The sequence below is a fragment of the Halichoeres trimaculatus genome, unplaced genomic scaffold (genome assembly GCF_033239565.1).
Source record: "Halichoeres trimaculatus isolate MK-OKI-2021-1 unplaced genomic scaffold, fHalTri1.1 fHalTri1_scaffold_21, whole genome shotgun sequence".
Taxonomy (NCBI): Eukaryota; Metazoa; Chordata; class Actinopteri; order Labriformes; family Labridae; genus Halichoeres; species Halichoeres trimaculatus.
This window is the reverse complement of record NW_027437199.1, coordinates 15,447,751-15,473,893: the sequence shown is the minus strand read 5'-3', so window position 1 is coordinate 15,473,893 and position 26,143 is coordinate 15,447,751. Positions and strand designations below refer to the sequence as shown.

At 42.0% G+C, this 26,143-nt stretch overlaps 1 protein-coding gene across 1 annotated transcript; it reads left to right on the top strand.

The window, feature by feature from the left end:
* The first annotated feature begins 481 nt into the window (after window positions 1–481).
* Window positions 482–26,143, top strand: utp20 (UTP20 small subunit processome component). Its single transcript, XM_074698107.1, has 61 exons — window positions 482–690; window positions 942–1,022; window positions 1,119–1,185; window positions 1,303–1,435; window positions 1,530–1,718; window positions 1,825–1,906; window positions 2,017–2,154; window positions 2,373–2,528; window positions 2,639–2,791; window positions 2,880–3,014; window positions 3,134–3,211; window positions 3,321–3,499; window positions 3,628–3,783; window positions 4,032–4,120; window positions 4,344–4,449; window positions 4,560–4,710; window positions 4,819–4,881; window positions 4,977–5,144; window positions 5,314–5,390; window positions 6,018–6,097; window positions 6,325–6,583; window positions 6,692–6,883; window positions 8,630–8,720; window positions 8,804–8,889; window positions 9,413–9,538; window positions 9,675–9,841; window positions 9,973–10,181; window positions 10,445–10,588; window positions 10,671–10,750; window positions 10,883–11,118; window positions 11,232–11,376; window positions 11,515–11,602; window positions 11,702–11,845; window positions 13,461–13,514; window positions 13,619–13,771; window positions 13,858–14,013; window positions 14,111–14,251; window positions 14,345–14,482; window positions 15,617–15,756; window positions 15,911–15,993; window positions 16,117–16,436; window positions 16,525–16,664; window positions 16,861–17,017; window positions 18,826–18,924; window positions 19,034–19,201; window positions 19,343–19,509; window positions 19,601–19,748; window positions 19,887–20,003; window positions 20,109–20,279; window positions 21,471–21,602; window positions 21,734–21,844; window positions 21,955–22,104; window positions 22,246–22,428; window positions 22,514–22,645; window positions 22,724–22,856; window positions 22,952–23,136; window positions 23,233–23,304; window positions 23,405–23,710; window positions 25,211–25,337; window positions 25,434–25,579; window positions 25,665–26,143. The coding sequence occupies exons 1-61, from the start codon at window positions 640–642 to the stop codon at window positions 25,818–25,820; spliced, it is 8,484 nt and encodes a 2,827-aa protein (XP_074554208.1). The 5' UTR covers window positions 482–639; the 3' UTR covers window positions 25,821–26,143.

Below are 26,143 nucleotides of genomic sequence, written 5' to 3'. Positions count from 1 at the left end.
CACTATGTCTTGAGTTAAACCTGATTGGGTCGTCGATGCAGCACAAAATATTTTTTTCTGATTTGGTTTCCTTGCCTGAGCGCACCAACATCATTAAAAATTACTTTTTTCTTGAATGGACCGTTAAATGGTTAAAATTTAAAATAGTATTCATATCCCTTGCATTTGGAAAGTGACGTGAAAGGGTTAATTGCAGAATAGTAGTCTTGTTTTTCTTTGCTCCATCTCTCCTGCTTCCTCTGCCTGCCCTTTTATACATTACATTCCATTCTCTCTCGTTGGCCTGTTAAAAAAAACGACAGCATGTCAACTAAATTATTTAATAAAAATCTAATACAACGTTCGAGTGGACCAAAAGTATGATACAATAAGTGTTTTCAAGATGCACGGTTCAAACTAAGCGGAATCGGTGTTTCGATCACTCTCTTGTTTCTTCGGTTCTCTTCGGCGCTACAACCAAAACCACGTGGAAGCTAAAAATTTCCCAGAGTGCTTTGTTACAAATGGCTGCGCCCTGGTGTCGGCGTGTGTGTAAACACTTGTAGCGGAGAGATTAAACAAAGTATATATTTATGAATAATCTGAGCCACACCACGATTTTTGGAACACAGCTGGTACTCAAATAACCAAGACGGCAAAATGAAGATGAAATCAAAGTCTTCGTATCACAAATCTGAGAACACGTTCAGGGTAAGACCCCTGCTGCAGCATGAAGCTAACAGTTTAATTCACTTGCATTAATATGTTGTATGAGTTAGATAACTGATGTTTTAATGCAGGTTTTGGAAAAGAAAAGCTGAGGGATTTTTATTTCACTCTCAGAAAAGCTTTAAGATTAAGGCACTTCATCGGGAACTCTACGTCAACGCATTGTTACTGAGGGATTCGTTTTATCTCACACCTGACAGATCAGTAACCTCTCTGATTTGTCTTGTTTTCAGTTTCTTACGTTTGCAGAAAGACTTGCCAATGTCAACATTGATGTTATCCATCGCATAGACAGAACAGGATCGTATGCAGAGGTATGTACAGTCACTTTTTATGGCAACATTAACTTTCTTCTCAGTTGTTTTATGCTGTTATTGTAGATTGTAATACCTGTTTTTCTATCTGAACAGGAAGTAGAAACGTACTTCTCTGAAGGCCTGACAAAATGGAGAGACCTGAACTTGACAGAGCATTTCAGTACGTATACAATACAACAACCCCTGCATTTTTCACTTTATCGTTGCCCTGTTTCATGCAACACATGATATCCAAACATTTGGGATTCATTGTGAAAGTAATGTCTTTCCTCTGTAGCTACATTCCTAAAGGAGGTGTCCAACAAGAGCCAGTCTTTCAACATGCTGGTTTTTCACCAGGCAGCGATAGTGGAAAGTCTGAAAACGCACCTCGGTGTCAAAAACAGTCTGGCCTACCAGCCACTTCTAGAGTAAGTTGTGTTTGTTGTTCAGTGACAGAATTCTGTTCTGTTTTGATGTAAGAGGTGGTAAATCCTGGTGGTGTCTCTCCCCCTGTTTTCCCAGCCTTGTGGTGCAGCTGGCCAGAGACCTGCAGACAGACTTCTATCCTCACTTCCCTGACTTTTTCATCCTGATCACATCACTGCTGGACACCAAGGACACAGAGATCCTGGAGTGGGCATTCACCTGTCTCTCTTACCTGTACAAGTATCTGTGGAGAGTTATGGTTAAAGATATGCAAAATATATACAGGTAAGAAAATAAGAATGGGTTCTTACAGAAGACTGAGTGCTTTGTATCTTTTTGTAGCATTTACCCATCAAGCTGGTAATAAAGATTTATTTTTTTCATCCCACAGTTTATACAGCACACTCTTGGCGCACAAGAAAGAGCACATCCGCAAATTTGCAGCAGAGAGCTTCTCCTTTTTAATGAGAAAGGTGAGTTATTTAATGTCAGAGAGATTGAAGTATTTGGCGTCATTGTGGATCTTTTGTGATTGTGTTCACAGCTGTTTGTACTGATGAACTTTTGTCTTCTGGCGTCACAGGTTCCAGATCTTGATGCTCTGCTCAGCCTCATGTTCTCGGATCTGCAGCAGCACCCAGACAAGGCAGAGGGAGCCGGTCAACTACTCTTTGAAATGTGCAAAGGAGTCCGAAACATGTTTCACTCCTGTTCAGGAAATGTGGGTATCCTCTCCAAAAAATGTACATTTGGCTTTGTAATAGCTTTAGCCACAAGTTGTAGGCATATCTTTTTTTCTGGCATTAGTCATTTAATGTGAGGCATCAGAAGAGGAGAAGAATGTGCTATTCAGACTTTGAAACCCTGCTTTGTGTAAGTGTAAACGATTGATTATCTGTGTTATGAGGCAAAAATGTTCAGTGTTCTTTTTTCCTGTAGACTTTTCTTGTAGCTTTTCGGAAACTTGGACCCTCGACATGTCCTGGAGTCTCTCTGCCATGGGACACAGTCAGGGATGCTCTGGATCACATGGCCCAGGCTGCAGCTGGTCACATCGACAGAGATCACTTCCTGGTTTTGTGGGAGTCCTTGCAGGTAGCACAAACACGATGTCTGGAAAGAGTTACACAAATAATCTGACTCAAAGCAACAAAATTGTACACTCCCTTGTTTTATGTATAATGGTGCTGTATCTGCATGAACAGACCAGTGTGGTGGAGGTTCTGGGTATCATGGAGGCAAAAGGAAAAGGAGCAGATGAGGCAGCAGAGCAGCTGGAGAGACTGCTGTTCATTCTACACACCCTGGTGTCCCATAAGGACGGAGCAAAGATCACAAAACCTGAGGCTGTCTGCCAGGTAAGAGAAGACTTTGATGCAGAGACTTTTTTCCCTTCGATCCAAAATGTTGTCATGTAACTGTGTTTATCATCCTTTGCATGCACAGATGGTGTTGCAGCTGATTCAGAGCTCGTCTCTGCCAGCTTCTTGTTCCCGTCTGCTCCTCCAGACCACCTCGTCTCTGCTCCTTGGGGAGAACATCACCCTGCCTAAAACACACATTCAGGAGACTGTTCAAAAGGTGTGTTTTAGTGACACAAAACACAACATTCGGTTTCTATGTGTGTGAGTTTTTCTTGTATAAGGTGTCAATTTATCTGGAGAAGGCGGTTGAGTTTATTTGATCGTGTCTTCTTCAAGGTGTTTGGCAGCTCAATGGGGCAAGATCTAATACTGGAGTTCACAAAGGAGATGTTCACCATGAAGCAGTTTGAGCAGGTGAGCCGTCAGTGGTGTGATGCGTAGGTTTCCCCATTCCAACTCTGTTTTATCTCTGTTTTATTTCTGAGATGCTGAAAAACGTTCTTTTCTCCCCCGTCTTTTCTAGCTTTTCCTCCCCAGCTTATTGCGCTTCACAACTGGGTTATTCGTGTGTGGCGATTCCCTGTCTCGCCACTGTGGCCTGGATGTTCTAGTCAACCTGATCCTCGCCAAAGCCCCACCCCCGACAGATGGCTCCATGGCCTTCGAGACCTACCCGTTGTTGTTCACAGGACAGACGACGGGGTGAGATTTGAGAGAATTATCCCTTCTAATTAAAAAAAATACATCCCATGATTTGTCACTTTCCTCTTCATTATTTTTGAATGTACATTCTGCTCTGATCATGTCTGATGTTTTTCCTCCTTTAACAGAGTGTTCAGCAGTAATCAGACCAGCAGTGTAACGTCAGAGCAGCTTGCAGTGCCAGAGCTGGTGCTGTCATTGATCAAACTTCCTGAGGAGCAGAATGAGTCCATCACAGACCTGTCCCTGCCCTGGGCTGCCCTGGTGATTCTCCCACACCTCAGGTAACTTGCATGCGTTGCTCAAATGTCTTAGACCCATTATTCCTTATTCACTAAATACAATTTTAAAATATTAATTCTATTTTGTACTTTCTTATATTTGTATATTTTTGAATTTCTTATATTTTATAGTTTTATGTTTTGTACATTCTATTTTTAACACTTTTTGAAGGGGGTAGCTGTGACTAAAAAGCAATTTCCTGTCTGAGATCACTACAGTAATTCTGATACTGATGAACTTTTTTTTTCAGGCCTCTGTCTTCAGCAAGCATCACTCCTGCTGTGACTGAATTCTTAAACCATCTACTGAAAGATATCGAGTCAGAGAAACTGGAAAAAGGTTTGGCAAGACAAAGTAATCAAAACATGCTAGCATATGTTAAGCTGCTGATAGATGATATTTTTGGTTTGTCGTGAAATGTAAAACAATTAGAAGGAAGGAAGGCCAGTTATCAGCAGCCTCTATTTGTTCCAAGACAAGAGAAAGATGAATTCATTTTAATAGACACATGCAGTTTACCTCTCTGTAAGACTTACTCAAGTTCTCCTTCTCTGCCCTCCAGCTGGTTTGTTTGTCGCCAGGCAGGCCCTGAGCTGTCTCCTCACCCTGGATGGCTCAGCTCAGCCTCCGTCACCTCTCACGGTGGACAAAATCAACTCCATACTGTGGTATGTGTTGCATTTATTGCTGCTATAAATGTGTCCTTATTCATGCCTCACTTTTCCTCTCAGCTGAGAGGTTGAAGCTTTGAGCATCATGTTTGTTGCTATGGTTACAGGAAGTTTCCCTCAGATCTCTCTGCCCTGCTGCTCGGGGACTTGTACTACACTCGACTGTCACTCAGTGGAGTTTCAGAGCACCTCTCCCACAATGCACTGCTGGACCTCTACCAGATCCTGCATGCTAACCTGTCATCTAACATCTCCAAGGTAGGATTATACAGATCAGGTATAGAGGAGGAGAGTGATAATAGGTGATAGGACTGTTTTGATTAACTTTTTAACTTTGCCATTAATTTCATGGTTTTCCTCTTTCAGATCCGCCTGCTGACTCTGAGGATTCTCTCCCAGTTTGAGGCAGAGCTCCCCCCTCAGGCAGAGGTGAGATCATCAGTGCTGGTGCTCATTAAAAAAGATTTAGAGAAAATTCACACGTCCATGTTCTGATTTCTCTGAATGCTTGAATCTCTGCGCAGGGTGAGGAGAATGTAGAGGTACAGCCAGTCTTCGCAGTTTGTCTGCAGGCAGAGCTAGTGCCAGCTTCAGTTCAAGACTACAGAGAAAAGCTGCTACACCTGCGCAAGCTGAGACACGACCTGGTGCAGCGGAGTCTACCACAGGGGCCAGCAGGAACCTTTCAGCAGGTACAGGAGAAGGAACTTTTTTTTTTGTCTTCCTCTTTTTTAAAAAATTTTGTTAACCTTGATTCTAAGTGTTCCATTATCACCACCTAGCCTTAGTACAGATTAAATACCGTGCTTGAGTGATCTTTAAATCATTGACCGGTTCCTCCTCCTGCCTGTTTTCCTGCAGGTACCTCTGCGTTACCTTGTTGCAATGCTGTTCGTCAACTTCAGGCCTCTGTGGGACCCAGTGATTGAATTTCTTGTGTGAGTTTGAAGAACCCCTCAGAACTAATGATGTTTTGTCAACATAATCATAAACTTTTATTAGTTTCAGACTTTTAATTCAAGCCTGGATCCAATTCTGATCTCTTTATTTTATCCATATTATTCATAGTGTGTGTTTTTGTTTGTTATTGAAGGTCCAAAAAGATGATAGTCTTAGTTTTTAATATTACCAATGAAAAACTTAGACTTCCATTTCTTTTGGTACTGTTTTTCTCAGTTGTCTTATTCATTTTTCTACCCACACTTTGCGCCTCTTTTAGGTTGCTAGGCTACTTTTGCTGAAAACGTCAAATCTTCAGTATTGCATGCTAAGCATCAGTGTTAACACGTTTCACCAAACAGGAGCCTTTCTGAGTGCAGTCTGTAGTCAGTAGGAATGTTAAGGGACACATAAACAAGAGGCCAAAAACTGGGTAAAAAATACAACATAGTTATGAATTAGTAATGTGACTATTCTGGTTCAAATCTCTACCCCATATATTTGTAATGTTCTCACAAAAAAAGTAACTGGCAACATGTGATGTGATACACCAGTTAATTTTTTTTAGAGGATGATAAAACGCTGACATGTCTTATCAGATGAAACTTTCGGTTTCTACTCAACAGGACTCATGCCAGAGGGATGGACAACAAAGACTTCTGGAAGGTTTACTATCAACAACTGGAGATCGTAGCCGGGCTGGCTGGTAAGACTGCATCTCAGGTTCTTTCTCAGGTGTATCATAATTGCATTAGTTGTGTTTGAATTGTTTTTCAGTTAAGGTTTTAAGTGGTGAAACTCAAAGTTTAGTTTCCTCCAAAAATCTCAAAACTTTGTGGTTTGGGTTTATTTATTAAACATTTGAAGGGTCAATGAAAACATAGAATGAAAATGTGACAAAGCTGTGTGTTATTTCCTCGCCGCCTGTCACAGAGAAAGAGTTGCAGGAGAGTGATGAAGAGGATGACAGTGAAGAAGAGCCCGGGCTTCAGGGAGAGCCTGGCTGTGACGTGATTGAAAGTGGTGATGTTGGCGTGCTGTTCCTGGAGCAGGTGAAGCTGACCTCTAACCCCAAAGAGAGGACTGACTTCATCAACTTTCGCAGCCTGCTGTGGCGCTCCATGGCCCAGTTTCCTGACCGAGTGGAACCACGCAGCCGGGAACTGAGCCCCTTGCTGCTCCGGTTCATCAGGTGAGAGACTTCAGTGCTTATTAAGTATTTCAATCACCTGTAACAAGTAGATACAGTATGTGCCATCTCATTACTATAATCAAATCTTGACTTCCCTGTTGTTTCCAGGAATGAGTTTTACCCTGCTGACCTGCTGGTGGCTCCTACTCAGGACTTGAGGAAGAGGAAGGAGGCTGCCATGGAGGAGTCTGGGATGGTTGTGGAGGAAGAAGAGGAGAAAGAAGAAGAGGAGCAGCAGGAGGAGGAGGAGGAGGGCGGCAGACAACAGAGAAAGGCACTTCCAAGGAGAGCTGCTGCTAAGTAAGACTACACAAAAACATACTGAAGTCAAATTTGGCAAACTTTTTTACCAGCACCATCTGTGACAGTAAAATAAATAGAAGCATATTTAGCAGAAAATCTTCCTTCTGAGTGCAGTCCTAGTATTTCTACTCAATAAATGTATGTGTTGAAGTTTGTTTTTGGTGCACTTAAAAACAGTCCTGATATTGGATTGAATTTTTTTTTTTTTCTGTAGCTTAAAAAGATAGAGGTTTTTTTGTAGATAGTCAGCAGTTATAGTTGTTTTTGCTGTGAACACAAAAATAATTATGTTCAGAATCATAAATATTTGACCTGCTGCGGTTGTCTGCTCGGTATAAAAAATGTTAAAAATTGCTCATAGTTGACTTTCACAACTTTTGAGTTGACCTAAACTGGTTTTAATAACATTGTTAAGAGAATGTCTTGACTTCAGAAACGATAAAATGCTCAAACGTTCGTTGTTACGTGACTCTTTGTGTTTCTACGAGGATTTTCGACAGAGATGATAAAATGATTAGGATGTACGAAAGGTTTAGGATAACGAGTGTAGCATCTTCACGGAGAAGGAGCTGGGAGATGTGTCTTGTGGTGGTTTCTGTTAGCTACACGGAGTGGGCTTTTCTCTACATGGAAATGCGCGCGCGCGAACGCGGTGGAGCTAAGCTTCACCGTGCGCAAAAGAGCACGTGCTCGCGGTGAAGTTCCGCGAGGAGAAGTGCGAATCCAACGATGTTTAGACTCCTTCATGAAAATTAGACAAATAACCAGGGCTTGACATTAGCTTTTTTGCTCACCAGCCACTGTGGCTAGTGGTATCCCTGAGTTATTAGCCACTCAGTATTTTCACTGGCCACAATTTGTTGTTGGATAATTATGTTCAATATGATTAAGGCGGATGATGACATGCTAAAGTTTACTTAAAAAAGATTTACAACCTCTTTAAATGTAAATGACCCCTATGCACACTCAAAACAAGACTACATCAATGTTAAAATCCACGGGTCCTTAATCAGGTATTCAGCTCTGATAAAGTCGTGTGTGACATTGTGCTCCTGTCATATGAAAATATGCAGTCTATTAAGACATAGTAATTAAAATAGTAGTTTGTTAAAACTCAGCAAGAGACACTGTCTGCTTAAATATTTATTAACGATTGTAATCAGAAAATAATTTCTTTTTTCATGAGAATGACAATGAAGGAGAGGTAAATTAAATTTCCTCAGAGCTTTCATCATCAGAGTCATCTTTTTGCTTGTCTCTCTGCTTCATATTTGAGATAAAATTCAACCCGCCAAAGTGGCCAGTGGGAGCAGTGGTGTTACCAGCCACTGCCGAAATCCACCCGCATTTGGCTGGTTGGCCGGTGTTAATGTCAAGCCCTTTAAATAACATAAGGCTATTTAGTCTGCTGAATATAAAATCAAGGTGTAAAAATCACTTGTGGTGTGATCTGGCGCTATACGGACAACAAAATTTACTCGACTTCCCGGGGGCGGGTGCCTCCGTTGGGGAGGCCGCCCCCTTATAATGGTAGGGGAAACACTGAGGAGATCCTTATGCTATTACCTCATCTTTTTAGCAAGTCTTATTGAGACTGCGTGAAGTCTTAGTTTTTGTCAGGACCATTTGATCAGTTTAACATGAACGCCAGCATTGTTTTTTCATATCTGTGTTTAATATGAGAGAAAGAAAAACACCCCCTCTTTAACTTATCTCTGCCGGAACTGTCTTTATTTTTTACAGACAGCTCATTGCCCACCTGAAAGTATTCGCCAAATTCACCAACCCTCGCTCTCTCTACCTGGAGAGCAGTCTCAGTGAACTCTATCACCAGGTAAAAATGCACCCCACTCTTTTAGTATCTCGAGATTCATCTTTGTAGTTCTTAAACAAAATGACATGTCTCTCTTATTTCAGCTGCTCTGCCATCAGGACCAGCAGATCCAGCTAGTGGCCCTGGAATGTGTTCTGTCATACAAAGAGCCCAGCATTGTACCATACAAGTAAGAATCCCCAATTACCTAGAGGAGGACGGAGGATCTAATGTACAGTAATATTATAATGACGGTATTAGTATAATTGTAATATTCCTCTTGAAGGAACAGTATCCTGGTCTTCCTTTCCCTATAAAGGGTCATTGTGGAGGTGTGTGATATGAATCAGAGCCCTTCTTCAGAAACCTCTACGGTTACAGGGAGAGGAATGTTTCATCACTTCCACCTCAGTGTCGACTCTCCCTGATCTGATACCCCCCTCCTCTATGGTCTGTTATCAGACTATCAGTTTACCAAACCTTCAGCAAAGCTGCTGATAGATGCTTGTTTTTGGAGAAGTTTTGTATTACTCATGTGAGGCTCTTTGTTCTGGATCTGGCTGTCCCAATGACAAACAGCAGCCATTTCTATCCGCTTGCAAATATAGTTTAAAAAAAAATTCAAGTACGAAAAAGCTTCAGAGGCTTATGCCTAGTGTCACAGTGAATTGTCTCTAATGTAGTTGTGTGTTTTTGTGTGTGTGTTTCTCTAGGGAGAATCTTGAGAGGCTTCTGGATGACAAACACTTCAAAGAGGAGATTGTTCATTTCAACATTTCTGAGGAAACAGGCGTGGTCGATGCTTCACACAGATCCATGCTCATCCCACTGCTAATGAGGTACGACGCCTCCTAAAACTTCCATCCTAACACTTTTCCTTATCATTGTCATCCTTATCAATGTGCATTTACTATGGCTTTACACTTCACTTTGGCCTCTCAGTCACCAGTCTTGTGTTTGCTGTTTGGTTTTCAGGATCCTGTTTGGTCGTCTACGCAGCAAAGCAGGAAGCAAGTTTCAGGGGAAAGCCTTCGCCACCTCTCGGTCCTCCATTATCCTGCGTTTCCTGGCGGGTTGCCAGGCTGAGGAGCTGGGGATTTTCATAAACCTGCTGTTGGAGCCTGTCCGCCATCACTGTGAAGGTAGAACACATCATTCAAAGGGAAGGGAGGATTTTTTAAGACATAAAGATCCAAAAAGTTTGGTTTCAGTTTGACTCCTTTATTTCTACAAGTTCATGTTAATGTATTTCTTGTTCCTCTCTTGTCGTCAGGTTCTTGCCTGGAAGCGGTGGAGAGAGTCATAGCAGAGACAGACATCTCGGCTGTTCTGCCGCTGGGACGTCAACACGGCTTGCTGAACGTCATCAACGTGGTCATCGACAAACTGGGACATCTCATCCAGATCTACCTTCCCAAGGTGCTGCAGATTCTGCTGTGTGTTGCTGCCTCTGTGTCCACCACTCTGGACCACCGGGCCCAGGTAAGAACGACAGGGATCATCGCAAAATGTTGGTATAACGTGATATTCTTTTATAAAAGTTATAGATATTTGAAAAGCATTAAGGTGCCTAGGCACTAGAATTTAGTTCAACTTTCTGAAATATTCCTAAATATTTCTCCACAAGGTCAAAACCCTTTCCAAAGAAGTCTAAAGATTAGAGATTCAAACTTATAGAAATACTTTTTCCTTCTAAAAACAACTGTTTATCCCAGTATCTCAGCATTGATTTGTTTGCTCTCCAGTTGCGCGCCGGTTGCATCAATCCTCTGAGGAACCTGAGGCGACTCGGTATCCTGAGAATCCAAGACTTCTTTGACAACTTCGACTCCTACAGCTTCACTCCAGATGAACTGGATGCTGTCTTCCATGCTGTAGTCTGGCCTCAGGTATTTGCTACAAACCAATCTTCTTATACTATTTGTTTTCTACTTCCCTGGTTCACACTGGAATTCATTTTCTTTCTGGCAGGTGTGTCGTCTCCCCTCAGAGAGCCCTTACTCTCCCACACCTCTCCTGAAACTCATCCATGTGTGGTGCAAAAATGCCAGGTAGAAATTTCATACCCATCACTCTTATTTTCATCACATTTCTTGCATCTCTCTACCAGGAAATCTCATCTGATATTTACTGGAAGTGATTAAAAGTGAGTGAAAAGAGCCTTGTGGTTGTTTTTGTATCAGGTATTTCCCCCTCTTGGCAAAGCAGAAGCCAAACCAACCAGAGTGTGACATCCTCTTGAACGTCTTTGCTCTCCTCTCAGCCAAGAATGCTTCCACAGCCACCATAACCATGGTGATGGACATTGCTGAGTCCCTGGCAACCGCTGCAGACTTTGTTGCCTCAGAGACGGAGCCAGAGCTGAGCGTGAACGACTGTGTGTTCCCGCAGCCTGAAGAGGGCACTTCTGTCGCTGCAGGTATTCAGAGTTAACCTCGAGTAAAAAAAATCAACTAAATGCTAAATTTATATCTCATGAAGATTGTTGCTGCTGAAGAAAGTGAAATATTCACGTTGTTTCTCCTCCTGCAGATTCTCTGACTCAGGGCTCCAGGCTGCTGCTGCCTCACATCTTCACCCTGCTGCAGTACCTCAGCGGAGTTGTACGTAATACTGCCAGACTGAAACAGAAGAAGTTCAGAGCTCAGGCGGCCAAAGAGCTCAACATCCTCTCCAAGTTAGTGCTCTAAACAGAAAAGATCACACAGAATAGTTGCTTTTACCCTACTTAAGGTGTTTTTCTCCTTGTAACTGTGTCAGATTGGTTTATTTTCACTCAACATGCTGTCCCCATGTGTGTCTTTTTGCTCGTCAGGGTCAGTAGATTTGTGAGCAACAAGGAGCAGAGCTCGATGCTCATCAACCTGCTGCTGCCATACCTCCAAAAAGGCAAAAACCCTCAAGTAAGACAAACAGCTTTATGTTTATTTTGAAGTGTCAAGATTTAAAGCTATTTTGTAGACTATGATCAAGTATTTTGATTGTGTGTGTGTTTACTACAGGAGACAGAAATCGACATCCTGGCCACGGTGCAGAATCTGCTGAGACAGTGTGTGCAGCCCTCAGCGTTCCTGCGGCCGCTCAGCAAACTTTTCTCCATCATCCATGAAAAGCTGCCCAGGCAGGCGCTAACAAACGTCTTCCAGGTACAGCAGAAAACCCTAATATTAATTTGCCAGTATATTAAATCTGTTATCAAAGGAATAAACTCACTGACTGCTGCACTAAGCAAAAAAGTAGCAGACAGATTCATAACAGGTGTTTGTGAATCAACATCAGTTTTTATCGTTAATGATGCTGATAATGGTTCATCAATGACCCATGGTAACATCCCTGATACATATGAGTTCTGTTTTGGTTGACAGGATGATGAGACAAACATGTCAGTGCAGGACCATCAGACATTCAGAATCCTCCATATCTCCCCTTATGTTTGTATAACCTGTCAAAATAGAAGCAATGCATTTCTGTAAAAGTTTTTTTTTAGCTGAAAGGCGCAGTGTTTGCAGACCCTTATTTTTATCTTATCATTTTTAGCCAATACTGTTAACAGCTCTGTGTCTTCAGCTCCATTTGTCTAATTTTGGCAGGGTATCAGGATTTTTTGTTTGACTCACAAAAACTGACTCACATGGTGAGCATTTCTATTTTTGGGGAAAATATGACTCCTGATACAGTCTGTAGACATCAGAGGTGAGTATTGGCAAGAACCTCTTGGTTCAATATGCATCACAATACTTAGGTCACAATGCAATAGTTTCAGGATGTATCACAATATCACAATATTGTCATACATTGTGGTATTCTACACAATTAACTAAGAAAAAATAGAGATGATGTGTATGGAAATCAAAATATTACTCAAAATCAAAAAGAACCAAGGAAAACATTGATGTCTATGGCATGCTGACTTGCTCAGTGCAACAAAAACCCACATTATCAAACATTTTAAATATACTTTGAGATGAGATTCATTACACAATCTATTGGCAACATACAGGACAGTAGCTCTCCAGGGCCATCTACTGCAGTTGAAATACAGAAGTCTTATTTTACTTCCAACTCAGCTAAAATATGAATTTTTATTTTTACAAAAATATCCATATTAAGAGTTGAAATTTCAATATTGTATCAGAGGTCAAAGTATCACAATATATTGCAGTATCAATATTTTTAACACACCTGTAATAAACAACATCATCATTCAACATTTTCACATGGTCTTGTGTTGGAAAGAGCAAACCAAAAATCATAAAATCATAGATATTGAAGAATCGCAATTTTAATACTATCAGTACCCAAAAATCGTAAAAGAATCAAATCGGGGTAAAAGCAAATCAGCCCAGCACTAATATTAAGTAGTTTTGATCAGCTCTCAATCATTGAGGATGAAGAATCACTTCAAAGTGCAGTAACCTGTTTGACTCTGAAGGTGCATTTAAGGACCATCATAAAAGTGTAATTCAGCCCTAATACCGTAAATAGCATTTTTATACGAGGCCAGAGATTTGAAATAGAACCATAGTGTCCATAGAAAGTGCTTTGTTCTTGACTTGGAGTAAAGAAAATCCTCCTATGAATCCACTTTTACCCATGTGTGATGACCTTTCCCCACCTAACCCCGGTAGGAGAACTGAGACTACATTATTCCGACTAAGATATTAGACTCAGTACTTGAGAGCTACTGGTTGGTGCAGGAAAAAATCAAACTGCTGATACAATCTATCTGAGTCTCACCCTGTTTCTGCTGCTTTTTTCTAGACCCTGTCAGATCTGGAGCCATCCCTCACCTACGTCACTGATTTGGCAACAAAGGTACGATCAATTTCGTTTTCATGTAGCAGTCTCCTGCCCTGAAACACTTGCTGCACAACATCACCAGGTAGATAAAACAGATTCCTTTCCACTTTCTCCTCCAGCTCAATGCGTTTGACAGCCGACACTTGGATGAGATCTACTTTGACGTGCGTCTGACGGCTTTCCAAGAAGCCACCAGGAAAGTCAAAGCCATGACCACCTTGGACCTCGACTACATCAGCACCATCATTCACAACTGCTTCCACACCTATGAGGTAAACTGACATATGACACAGATATGTTATTAGCAGCCCTGTTGGAGTTTTCTGGTTGATTTCCTCCTTCATCCTTCCGTATGCAGATTGGAGACATGTCACTAGCAGACAACGCCACCTTGTGTCTGTCTGCGGTGATCACCCAGCTGGCAGAGGTCGGGCCTGGAGAACAGATCTACAGGGATGTTGTGCAGCACACCATCCTGGATGCTGTACATAAAGGGCTACGCAGCAAAACAGATGTAAGAACACTCACTTTTCAAAAACAATGCTCTTAAACTCAGCACACACAGGCTTTTGAAGTGTTTCCTTTAAATCCACCTCCTTTCTCTCCATCAGAGTGTGCAGCATGAATACACCACGGTGCTCGCCTGCCTGGTCAAGACATTCCCCTCAAAGAAAGAGTTCAGAGACCTGGTTCAGCTCACCAACTACACTGACCCAGAGTCTGACTTCTTTGAGCACATGAAGCACATCCAGGTAAGAGAAAACAAACACAAAAACACACTGAAGTGTCTCCTCTGTCAGTTTTAACCTTTAATCAACACGTCTGTGCCTTCTCCCTCTGTTTAGATTCACCGTCGTGGTCGTGCCTTAAGGAGGTTGGCCAAGCAGCTGACTGAGGGCCAGGTCATACTGACGCCACGTTCTCTCCAAAACTACATCATGCCATACGCTTTGACGACTGTGATGGATGAAAAAATGCTCAAGGTGACTGATGCACATGAATTAAAAAACAATAAATCAATTGTATTACAGAGGAAGAAATCCTAGTAAATAAGAAAATAAGTAGTTCTCAGATATGGAAACAAAAGACTCTGTTAACTCTCCTGCATGTTTGACATTGTTGCAGCGAGAGCCAGCTATTTGTAGTAAATAATGTCATATCAGACTTAATGTGAGCCACACTCACCAGACGAGTCCAGAAAAATATTTGTTTATAGGGATGTGCTGATCCAAAACTCAGTATCGGTATCGGTCCGATTCTAGCCAAAATAACAGGATGAGATGTATTAAACAGTAGTACAAGTTTTTCGATCCTTGAGCCACTACTATGACTTTGTGGGGTGTCCCATAAACAGATAGCTGAGCTGGCTGCTGGAAGTTACAGAACATGTCACATGTGCAGAACTAGAGGAAGAGTTGTTGTAATGCCAACTTACTTTGGACTTCAAGAGAAAAAAAGGTTCAGACTAGCCATGCACCAATCGATTGGTCAGCCGATCAATCGATGCCAATTTCCTTAATTTTGGGGATCAGTTATCGGCCCATCCTTACATATGAAACTGATCTTATATTCCTCCAGGAAGGTCTGACAGCCAGCCGTTGTTGCTTTTTGCTCTGAGACCTAAAACTCAGGACGCTTTATTGGTTGTTTAAGTTAAAATATAAAGATTTTATTTTATATTTTAAACCAGATCAGTTTAAGTTGTAATTCACTTTGTGGCAGAATAAACATTTAAACAACAAAAGAAAAAAAAAAGAGATGGTCACATTAGTTTCTAATATTTACATACATAGTCTTGCACCATCTCATGAGAGTCATGTCCAAGGCATACCCATTTGTTTAGTTCTTTTCTATTAATCATTATTCTTATTTCTAGAAACTTGACAAGCAGTTTTTTCTTACCCTACTGGAAGATTTTTTTACTCTTCACAAAAAATGCAGGGATCGTTTTCTCTGGATATCTTGAAATATGACATTCATTTTTATAGACATATTTTCCAAAATAATTAATCACTTGCGTAGATTTCAGAGTTTGCAGTTCGTGTCTTGTGATGATACTCATTAAGTCGCTCCTATCTGTGTACATTTTTGACCATTTGTATCCTAACATACTGCAGCATGAGAGCATGATATCAGCGTCGGTGGAGATAGTGGGAGCAGTGTGTCGCAGGCTCACCTGGTCTAAATACCTCTACTACCTGAAACACTTCATCCACATCCTGCAGACGGGACAGGCTGAGCAGAAACTCACAGTGAGGTGAGGCTGCCCCCATAAGAGTTACACTTTACCTGTTTGATTTTAAGTTCCTGTTTTATTTATTGTACTCACTCTAAGAAGATTTGTTGTCATAACTTGTCCTTTCTGATCAAAGAGATTCATTCCTCTATATAATGTATTTTCTTAACTCCAGTTTGCTGGTCACAGTCCTGGAGGCTTTCCATTTCGACCATCAAACACTCAGCAGAGAGATGGAGGCTGCCAAGGCTAGAGAGGGTGAGAAGCTTGACTTTCACTTCTAAGATTTTATCCTTTGGAGGCACAAAACTCTATTTCAATAACAGTCTGAATAATGGATGTAAAATAATGTATCCAATAATCACCATTACAATCATCTAGCTGGGAGTGCCACTCCTGCTGCTGATGCAGATGATGAGGAACAAGCTGCAGCCGAAGAATCAGATGCAAGTGATGAAGAGGATGAGGCTATGGAGGTGGACAGTAAAGCAGCTCCATCTGACACTCCCATGGAAACAGACACCGCCAAAGAAGCAAAAGATGAGGTCTCCAAACGTGCAGCCACAGCAGCCCTGAAACCCACTGCAGCAGCGAGCGGGCTGCCACAGAGCAAAGAGGAGCTGGAGTCTCTGATCAGCGTCATCCACACGACAGTGAACAACAGTGTGCTGCCTCGTCTGAACAAGTGTCTCAACGCAAAGGTAACATTGACAATATGGGTGCAGTCTTAACATGTTCTTGAAACTCCACATGGCGTTGTGATAATTTAAGTAATTGTTTATCTCTCAGGTGAAACGTGATGATGAGCACAAAGCAGTGAAGTCAAAAGATGTGAAGGATGAAGAGGTTGTGAGAATACCAATCGCCTTCGCCATGGTCAAACTGATGCAGACGCTGCCTCCACACATCATGGAGGCCAACCTGCCTGGGTATGCCGCTCTGTGATTGGATGAAAACTCTGGGTGTAGGATGTTTATCCAAAATCTGCAACTCTTCCTGCTCTTTGAAGAGTACAACTTCAGGGCTACAACTGCAAATGTCTGAGACCATAACTTCCTAATGAGCCGTCTCACAATTGAACTGTGAGACTTGAGTGACGTGTGTGTATTTGTGTGTATGATCCAGGATCCTCATCAAGGTGTGTGTGGTGCTGAGAAACCGATTCCAGGAGATCCGTGACGTGGGGCGAGGAACTCTGATTAAGATCCTGGAGACTTTGGGCTGCAGGTATCTGCAGTACCTGCTCAAAGAGATGCAGGGGATTCTGGTCAAGGGCTATCAGGTAGAGGAAAATCCATTTAATAATGATTTTTTATTTATATAGTGCTTTTCAAGAACTTAAAGACACTTGACAACTGTTAAAATCAATACAAGCAAGGAACAGAAGTCAAACAGAACAAAAAAACAGTACAAAAGCTAATTTAAAAAGGTGAGTTTTTAACAGAGCTTTAAATGAGGAGAAGTCGGAGCAGGACTTTGGATGATGTACCATGAAGGATGCTGTTACATTAGTCTAAGTGTGATATGATGAATGCATGAATAAGTTTTTCAGCAGCAGAAAACAAGAGGAATGGACGGAGGTGGGTTATGTTTCTGAGATGGAAAAAGGCCGTTTTAGTGAGCTGAGTGACGTGATGGTGAAAAGAAAGGTTGCTGTCAAGAATGATTCCAAGGTTACGGATATGAGGTGAGGGGGATAGAAGGGAGTTGTTGAAAGTGAGACTGAAGTCCTGGATAGGGTTAGTGAGGGACTTAGGGCCAATGATTATGAGTTCAGATTTGTTGTAGTTAAGTGAAAGGAAGTTGTGGTTCATCCAAGTATTTATGTCTGTGAGGCAGTGTATGATTGAGGAGTGTGTGGCTTTGGTGGAAATATATAGCTGGATGTCATCTGCATAACTGTGAAAGTGAAGGCCATGATGGCAGATAATGTCACCAAGGGGGAGCAGATATATGATGAAAAGAAGGGGACCAAGCACCGAACCTTGGGGGACGCCTTGAGTCAGATGAGCAGTGTGAGAGGAGCAGTTGTTTACGTAAATGAACTGTTGACGGTCAGTGAGGTAAGATTTCAGCCAGGCTAGTGCAGTTCCAGTGATGTTGACGGTATGTTCCAGGTGGGAGAGCAGAATGGTGTGGTTTATGGTGTCAAATGCAGCAGTAAGGTCAAGGAGGAGAAGAATGTTGAGGTGGCCAGAGTCAGAGGAAAGCAGTAGGTCATTTGTGATTTTGAGCAGGGCTGTTTCTGTGCTGTGCTGGGAACGGAAGCTGGATTGAAATGGTTTGAAATGGATATTATTTGTGAGGTGGGGTTTGATTTGATGGACAACGGTATGTTCCAAGATTTTTGACAGAAAGTGGGGGTTAGAGATGGGTCGAAAGTTGCACATATTGTCAGGCTGGAGTCTGGGTTTCTTCAGGATGGGGGTTATAGCTTTCATTTAAGCATTCTAACCATTTCAAAATACAGCAAAGAAGTCATGTTAATTACTTTACTACAAAAATGGAGCTATAAGTGTGTGTGCTTTATTTTTGGTAAACAATGTCTGGTGTCTTAAACTTTATTTTAGCCAAATTAACCTGAAAATTATAGAAAGAAAGCCTGAATTCAAGATTTTAAAAGAAGATATGACACTTTAATTGTTTGCTTCTTGGAGAAATTTTCTTGTCAAGTTTCTTGAATAAGACTAAACAGACACATTTTTCTTACCAAATTTCTTTTACTCGCTCTAAGTCATTCAGGTGTCATTTTTTGGTATTTAAGTGTCTTGAAATAAGACATTTTTGTCTGGAATTGTCAGGTAAATGTGGCTCATAAGTTAAAGAAGACACTGAGATTTTGGCTTTTGCATTTTTTTTACTACGCAACTTTGCTAAGGCTCTTCAGCAAATTAATGTAGAAATTTAAATCAGATTGAAAACCTTTTTAATTCTCTACATTCAAGGCTAAGATATTGTAGTAATTGACCTTGATGGCTTTACAAAGGCAAGAAAAAAAAATCAGAAATATTTGACTAAAGTTTTATAAATGGGCCTCCATCATCTCCTAAAATCCTAACCTTTTCTTTTCCATCACTCTTCTCTGTCCAGGTCCATGTGCTAACTTTCACAGTGTACCAGCTGCTCTCTGTCCTCAGTCCGACCCTGAAGAGCGGTGACCTTGACCCGTGCATGAACATGCTCATTGATGTAAGGACATTTTACTCACAATTTCTCAAAGGCCCACATGGCACACAAACTTTGTTTAGCTTGGGTCAATGTTTTTCGCTGATTCTGGGTGATTCTTTCTCTGGCTCAGATATTCAACAATGAGTTGTTTGGGGCTGTGGCTGAGGAGAAAGAGGTGAAGGGAATTGTCTCCAAGCTGATGGAGGCTCGACACAGCAAGAGCATGGACTCATACGAGCTGCTGGCTCTGTTTTGCAGCAGGGAGAGCATCACAAAGTTAATACTGCCGCTGAAAGAGGTGAGGAGGGAAAGGGTTGGTCTAACTCCAAGTATGTGGATGAAGCACTTAAATAATATTTTACGATTAATGATATAGACTCATGAAAGATGGACATGTTTTTGTGCAACATGTAACGTTCCTCCTCACTGCTTTCCTCAGATCCTGGAGACCACATCCAGTCTTAAAGTGTGTAACAGGGTCGGTGCTGTGTTACGTCGACTGGTCTTGGGTTTGCTTGCCAATGAAGGCATGACATCCCAGGATATCTTACTGCTGTGCCACGGCCTGATCAGTGAGAGTCTGCCCCTGCTCACCAAGAGAGACCGGTATACACACACGGACCCACAAATATCACTTAAAAATACAGTGATTTCTCCTGATTCCTTTTCGTAATGACCAAATGTTTGTGTGTTGTAGAGAGAAAGCCTCAGAGAAGCCTCCACCGGACCCCAGACTGCCTCCTCCTAGCTGCCTGCTCCTGCCTCCTACTCCAAAGAGAGGAGTTCGAAAAGCTCCAGTCAGCAGCCGAACCAACATGCACATCCTGGTTGATGCTGGCCTCAAGGTATGGACTGAAATCTCCCTGAGGCCAGATGTGCCCTGATAAAGAAGCGTTGCCTTTAGGAGCAGTATGTTGTCTAAATAAGTTATCTGGTTTGTTTTCTTAAATATTTAACATTTTGTTTCTTCATCTGTTTCTCAGCTGCTCCATCTGAGTCTGAAGAAATCCAAAGTGGTGTCCACTGAGGCTTCATCTCTAGAGATGCTGGATCCTTTCGTACTATTGCTGCTGGACTGCATCGACTCCATGCATGTCAAGGTACCTTCAACATGACATTTATTCGCATTTCTTAACAAAAATTAGAGACTTTTCACTTTGAATCCTTCTTTGCTTATCTTCCTCTTTCTCCCCTCTTTCCCTCAGGTGATCACAGAGGCTCTGGTGGCGGTAACCTGGCTGTTAAAGTTACCTCTGCCAGCCGTGAAGGAGAACGCTGACAAGCTGACCAAGCAGCTTTTTGTCCTGTTAAAGGATTACTCCAAGGCTGGAGCTGCCCGTGGGGAGAACTACCAACTGGTTCAGAACTGTTTCAAGGTAGCAAAAAACAAATCTGTCACCCTATTTTCATATTTTGTTTGATATATCTAATTTTAATCTAGCTTCAAATAGGCAGAGAACTAAAAGCGTTTATGTTAGTATTAGATAAGAACAGCTTTCTGGAACAATTTGGGACTCTGGAGAAGAAAAACAGATACCTGACCTTAAAGATCCTATGGGGAGAATCTGTTTTAAATGTACTCCCTCGCCACCTTGTGGCCCGGGGACTCCTCACACTGTCGTAAATTACTTTTAGTGAGGCGTGCGTTTGTTTTGGAATTAAATGGAGATTGGATCAAAATAAATTTTCTTTGTTCAAGACAACTTTTTACTGGAAACAACTCGCTGAGGTAAGGTGTTTGTCAGTACAGCTACATAGTGCTGCGGTTTGAAACATGACATCAAGCAAATGGCTATATGTTAGCCCGGTGCTCCAACGTATCTGTAGGCTAACATGACGACAAGTAAACACTGTCAGTTTGTAAGTAGTTTATTAGTTGTGGCGCAGCTGGCAGCCCAGTGCTCTAGCACATGTCTGTAATGTGTAATATACTGGTTAGCTACACCCTGCCAGTCATCTACCAAGCAGAGCTAACGTAACCTCACTCTTCATTTTATTGATAGACTCTCAAGTTTGAACAGACCACTGCAGAATAACTGCTGACTGTGGGTTGGAATGAACATTAGCACTAACAGTTTAGCCCCTCTGTTATAGAGTGATACAGCCCGAGATAAAGGCTAATTAGCCTTTAGCTTGGGCTGTATCACTCTCCCGTTTAGCCTACTTCTGCTCCTCTGTCCTTTTTCTGTCTGACAGTTAGGCTCCAGTGTCCACCATCACTACAAAATTAGTCATAGAAATCGTTTTTAGCGGAGAAAAAGGCGTGGTGTTCCCATAGAGACCTAGACGTACCGTAAATCAATCCGGTCCTGGTCGACCCGATTGGGAAGCTAAGGAGAAGCAATTGAGAATAACCTGTAACCAGTAATATTGGTGCTGATAATCTCAATACAAAGTGTGGATTACGATCAGGTATATATCTAGAAATGAGACTTTCTAAAGATCACTCACAGCCCCTTTAAAGTAAATTATGTAACTATTGTAGACCACCCTACAGGTTCTTATATGAATAAAAGAGTCAGTATTGTATGAGTCGAGGACGCTCATTCTGTGTTTTTGTCCTTTAGGCCATCACCATACTGGTGAAAAATGTCAAAAACAGCAAAATCTCAGAGACACAACTTCAGGTGTTGCTGGGATATGCAGAGGAAGACATCTATGATCAGTCCCGCCAGGCCACAGCCTTTGGTCTGCTGAAGGTAACCAGTTGTACATGTGGCTGAGTGCTTGTGGTGCTCAACAGAAAAAATATAAATCTTAAACATGCAAAAATGTCTTTTGACTGCACTGAGTTTTATGTTTAAACTTGTGTGTCTCTGTTTCCCTTCAGGCGATTCTGTCAAGGAAACTTGTTGTTCCAGAGATGGAGGAGGTTTTAAGAAAAGTGGCAAAGCTGTCTGTCACCGGCAGCAACGCTATGATCCGTATCCACTGCCGACAGGTACCCACACATCAAAGAAAACAAGCTCTTTTTTCTCTCTTTGGAACAGCAAGTGATGGGAAAAATGTTAGAAATTTGCTCAGTGAGTGTTCACATTTCATGCTTTTCAGATCTATCTGAAATATCTGCTGGATTACCCACTGGGAAAAAAACTGAGGAAGCACCTTGATTTTGTGGTGGCTCAGCTGCAGTACGAGCATGATACCGGCAGGGAGTCGGTGCTGGAGATGCTGGCATACATCTTCCAGACTTTCCCACAGGTCAGGAAAGTTTTCTGTCAATTTGTTAAAGAAGTGTGTGCCTCATTGAGCGTCACATTTTACCTTTGAACCTACATTTGGAGCCAAAAGAAAGGCATCAAAAAGATGATTATTAACAAGCTGTGTTTTTTCTGTGCTCAGAAGTTGCTGTTGCAGCACAGCGGCCTGTTCTTCGCTCCTCTGGCACTGGTTGTGGTCAACGATGATTCTCCTCGCTGTAAAAAAATGGCTGCAATTGCCATCAAAGCCCTGCTGGCCCAGCTGGACTTAAACCACCAGAACACTCTGTACGCCCTCGTCAACACCTGGCTTAACACAGAAAAGGTACAGTGGTGATGAGTTAATCAAATCTGTGTGTCAATATGGCTTAATCTCAGCTTCTAAATCAAATCTCTCTTTTTCCTCTCAGGCCAGCCTGCGGCGTCTCGGGGCTCAGATTTGCGGTCTGTTCGTGGAGGTGGAGGAGGGCAGGTTTGCCAGTCGCCTTGACGACCTGCTCCCCCTGCTGGAGAAGGAGATAAACCCTGACAACTACGACGACGTGAGGCAACATTTCACACAACTTTATGAGTAAATTTTGAAATGTGAAGGCTGAAAGAAAACATATCTTCTTTTTCAGATCGAGGAAGAGCAGGAGGAGAAAGGAGCAGACAGGCTGCTGTTCAGTTTTCTGACCCTTGTGTCTAAATTGAACAAACACTGTGGCCTGCTGGAGCTCACCAAGCCTCTTGAGACATTACATCATATCTGGGGTAAAGGATCTGCACACTTCTTCATCTGTGACATGAACACACACACACTCTCAATATGAATTCTCTTAATTTTTTAATACTTTTTGTTCCTCCAGGTTACATTGAAGCCCATTTGCGGTACCCTCACTGCTGGGTGTGGCTGACTGCCTCGCAGCTCTTTGGTCAGCTGTTTGCAGCCCATCAGGCTGAGCAGCTGGTCACTGTTTGGAGAGGAGAGGAAGTGGATGCTTCACCTCAGCCGGTGGCCACGTCCTTCATCACCAGTGGTCTGGACAAGAAGGTCAGGACATTTGATCTTGAATCTAATTTTTGCATCTAATGTGGAAACTTTCTAAACAGTTTCTTCCTTTTTTTCATCTCTTCTCATGGCATGTAGATGAGAGAGTTGGCGTTATCTTTCTGCCATCAGCTTCAGTCCAAGTTCCTCGACACGGCGTCAGGAGAGCAGGTGCTTTGAGTCCACCAACTTATTAAACAAACCAAAGAGTGGAGGTTAAATCCAAAGTACACATGGACTTTGTTTGACCAGCATCTTCCTCTGTCCACAGGTCATCAAGAACCTGCTGTTTGTCGGTAAGGTCATCTACCTCATATCCCCCGAGTCTGACATCACTCCCCCTGAGGAAGAAATGAAAGAAGAGGAGGAGAAAGAAAACGGCAATGAAGAGCAGAAAGAGAATGGTGAGGATGAGGATGGTGATGATAAGGGGGAGGAAGATAAAGAAAAGAAAGAAGAAGAAGAAGATGAAGAGGATGATAAGGATGATAAACCCCCCTCACTGCTGTGGTTGATGAAGAAGTTGTCACTCATGGCCAAGAGAGAAGCTGCATACACTCCCAAAATTCCCCTCAAGGTGAGAGTTCTTTTTGATGAAACAGTCCTGAATCGGCTTTTTTAACGAAGATTCTTCTATTATTGTTGATTAACACATGTATATGAGGACTAAAATTAATATCTATGGGACGACTTTAGCCTTTTATATTATTGGATGGGGAAAGATGAGAAATGATTGGCTAAAGAGAGTCAAACTTCTGTATTTGGAACACACACTCAAATCAATGAAATAAATCCTCATATTGATGCCACAAATTGATATTAATTACTCTTAGGAATACTTATCTAATTTTGAAATAAGAAACTGTTCACAAACATGTTTTTCATGTTAAGTAAGGAGATGCTGCTACATCAGTTTATGTTTGCCTCTCTCTTTTGCTGCCCCCTAGTGACCACAATAATTCACTAAGCTCAGAGGAGGTTTCATACCTCTGACTACGACAGTTTCAGGAGGTGATTAAAGGATATGGGGTGCATTAGTGTCACATTAGTGAAGACTTCAATCAATCAATCAATCTTCATTTGTATAGCGCCAAATCAGAACAAACGTTGTCTCAAGACACTTTCCAAAAACATTAACAGGTCTAGATCCATTAATGTTAATCAAATTTCATTGACAGAAACCCAACATCAAAACAAGTTAATGAGTCTTATCCCATCTTAACCCACCATGAGTACAGCAGCTTTCATTGTCAGATATCTTGAATAGACAAGTTAAGAAAACATCTATCTTGTCAAAGTCTGAGAGCTGTGATTGGTTCTCAACCCTCGTCTTTCGCCGTACAGCTTGGAGACAGAGACGAGAGTTTTCTGTGACTTTGCTGAAGCAGTGAAGTCCCCAGAGGCGTGTCAGCGACAAAATAAGACAATAAAAGTATAGTAACTAACAAAAGAACATGTGAAATGTAAATAAATGCATGAAACAGATGATATCACAAGTCCTTCACAAGAATTCAACTTAATACTTTGGATGTATGGAAACTTGTTAATGCCATGTTAAAAAGAAAGAAAAAAGTGGAAATTTCAACTTATTTTTTACAGTTACGCTTGTGTGGCTGTGACGTCTCTCATTACATCATTCTAGGGGCTGCAATGACGATAAAATCGATAAAAGTGTCGACATTAAATCGTCACCCCGTTTGAAAACCACCAGGAGTTCACTAAGCCAATGTTACCATTAGCGTTAGCTGCTCCAAGGCAAACATGTAAATTTCCATTAGTTCCTCGTGCAATGCTCTTAATCTTCCTTAAACCCTGACTGCATTTTCAAGAAGAGCTATGGCACATCCTATTTATTATAATTATCGATTTATATCATGCAAGTGAAACTTTTAACTGGCTTTTAAATGGACTAACCCTAACCCTAATCACTGCTGCCAATCAGATTCCCCTTTCACGGACAATAAAGGTCAGATCTAAACTGTACTGGAGAGGACAGTCATTCTGTCAAAACTTCAGTTTTTGTGCCCCAACATTCGATTTAATGTGTTACGCTCTTTGTCTTCCCTCTCCCTGGCAGAGAACCTGTGTTTTTAAGTTCCTGGGAGCGATAGCCATGGACCTCGGGAAGGAGCGGCTCGGCCCTTATTTGACGACAATCATCACTCCTCTGTTCAGGGAGCTGGACAGCACCTATGCAGACCAAGGTACCCGCTCTAGAGAGCCTACAAATTTGTTGGTCATGTTGGAATAATTTTAAAAGATGGAGCTTTCACTGACCCTCAGTGTTTGTCTCGATCCAGATCCCACTCTGAAGAACTTGGCTCAGGAGTTGATCGAGCTTCTGAAGAAGCAAGTAGGGCTGGAGAGATTCTCTCTGGCTTTCTCTGCTGTTCAAAAGGAGTTTTCACAGAGGCGAGCTGCACGCAAACGACACAGGGCCATGCAGGTATGATGGGCGGCAAACTACTCATTCACACGAGAAGAGCACCCTTGTTCCTTGATGCAAGTCAATGTTTCTTTTTGTTCCCCAGGCGGTGAGTCACCCAGACATTGCAGCTAAGAAGAAACTCAAGAAGCACAAGAACAAAATCGAAGCCAAGAAGAGAAAGATTGAGTTCCTTCGACCTGGGTATAAAGCTAAGAAGCAACGGAGCCATGCCCTCAAAGACCTGGCTATGGTGAAGTGAGTCGTGTAGGAGGCTTACCAAGGACACTCGCAGGGAAAAAAAGGATCCTGAATCAGCATTCTTCTTACACTTGAACTGTGATTTGTACATCTCTGCTGAAAGGTGACCAACATTCTGGACTGTGACGGACAATGACAAATCAGCTGTCACGCAGCAGGTGGTCAGTTTGGGCTACAACATTGGTCCGTTTGACTTGCTGCTATGACGCTTTATATCCTGTGCAGTTAAATGTACAATTATTTGTAATACAAAAGATAAAACATTTTCCTCCATCCCTTCATCTCTTCTTATGACTTGACACCACACAGACATGGTACAATCTT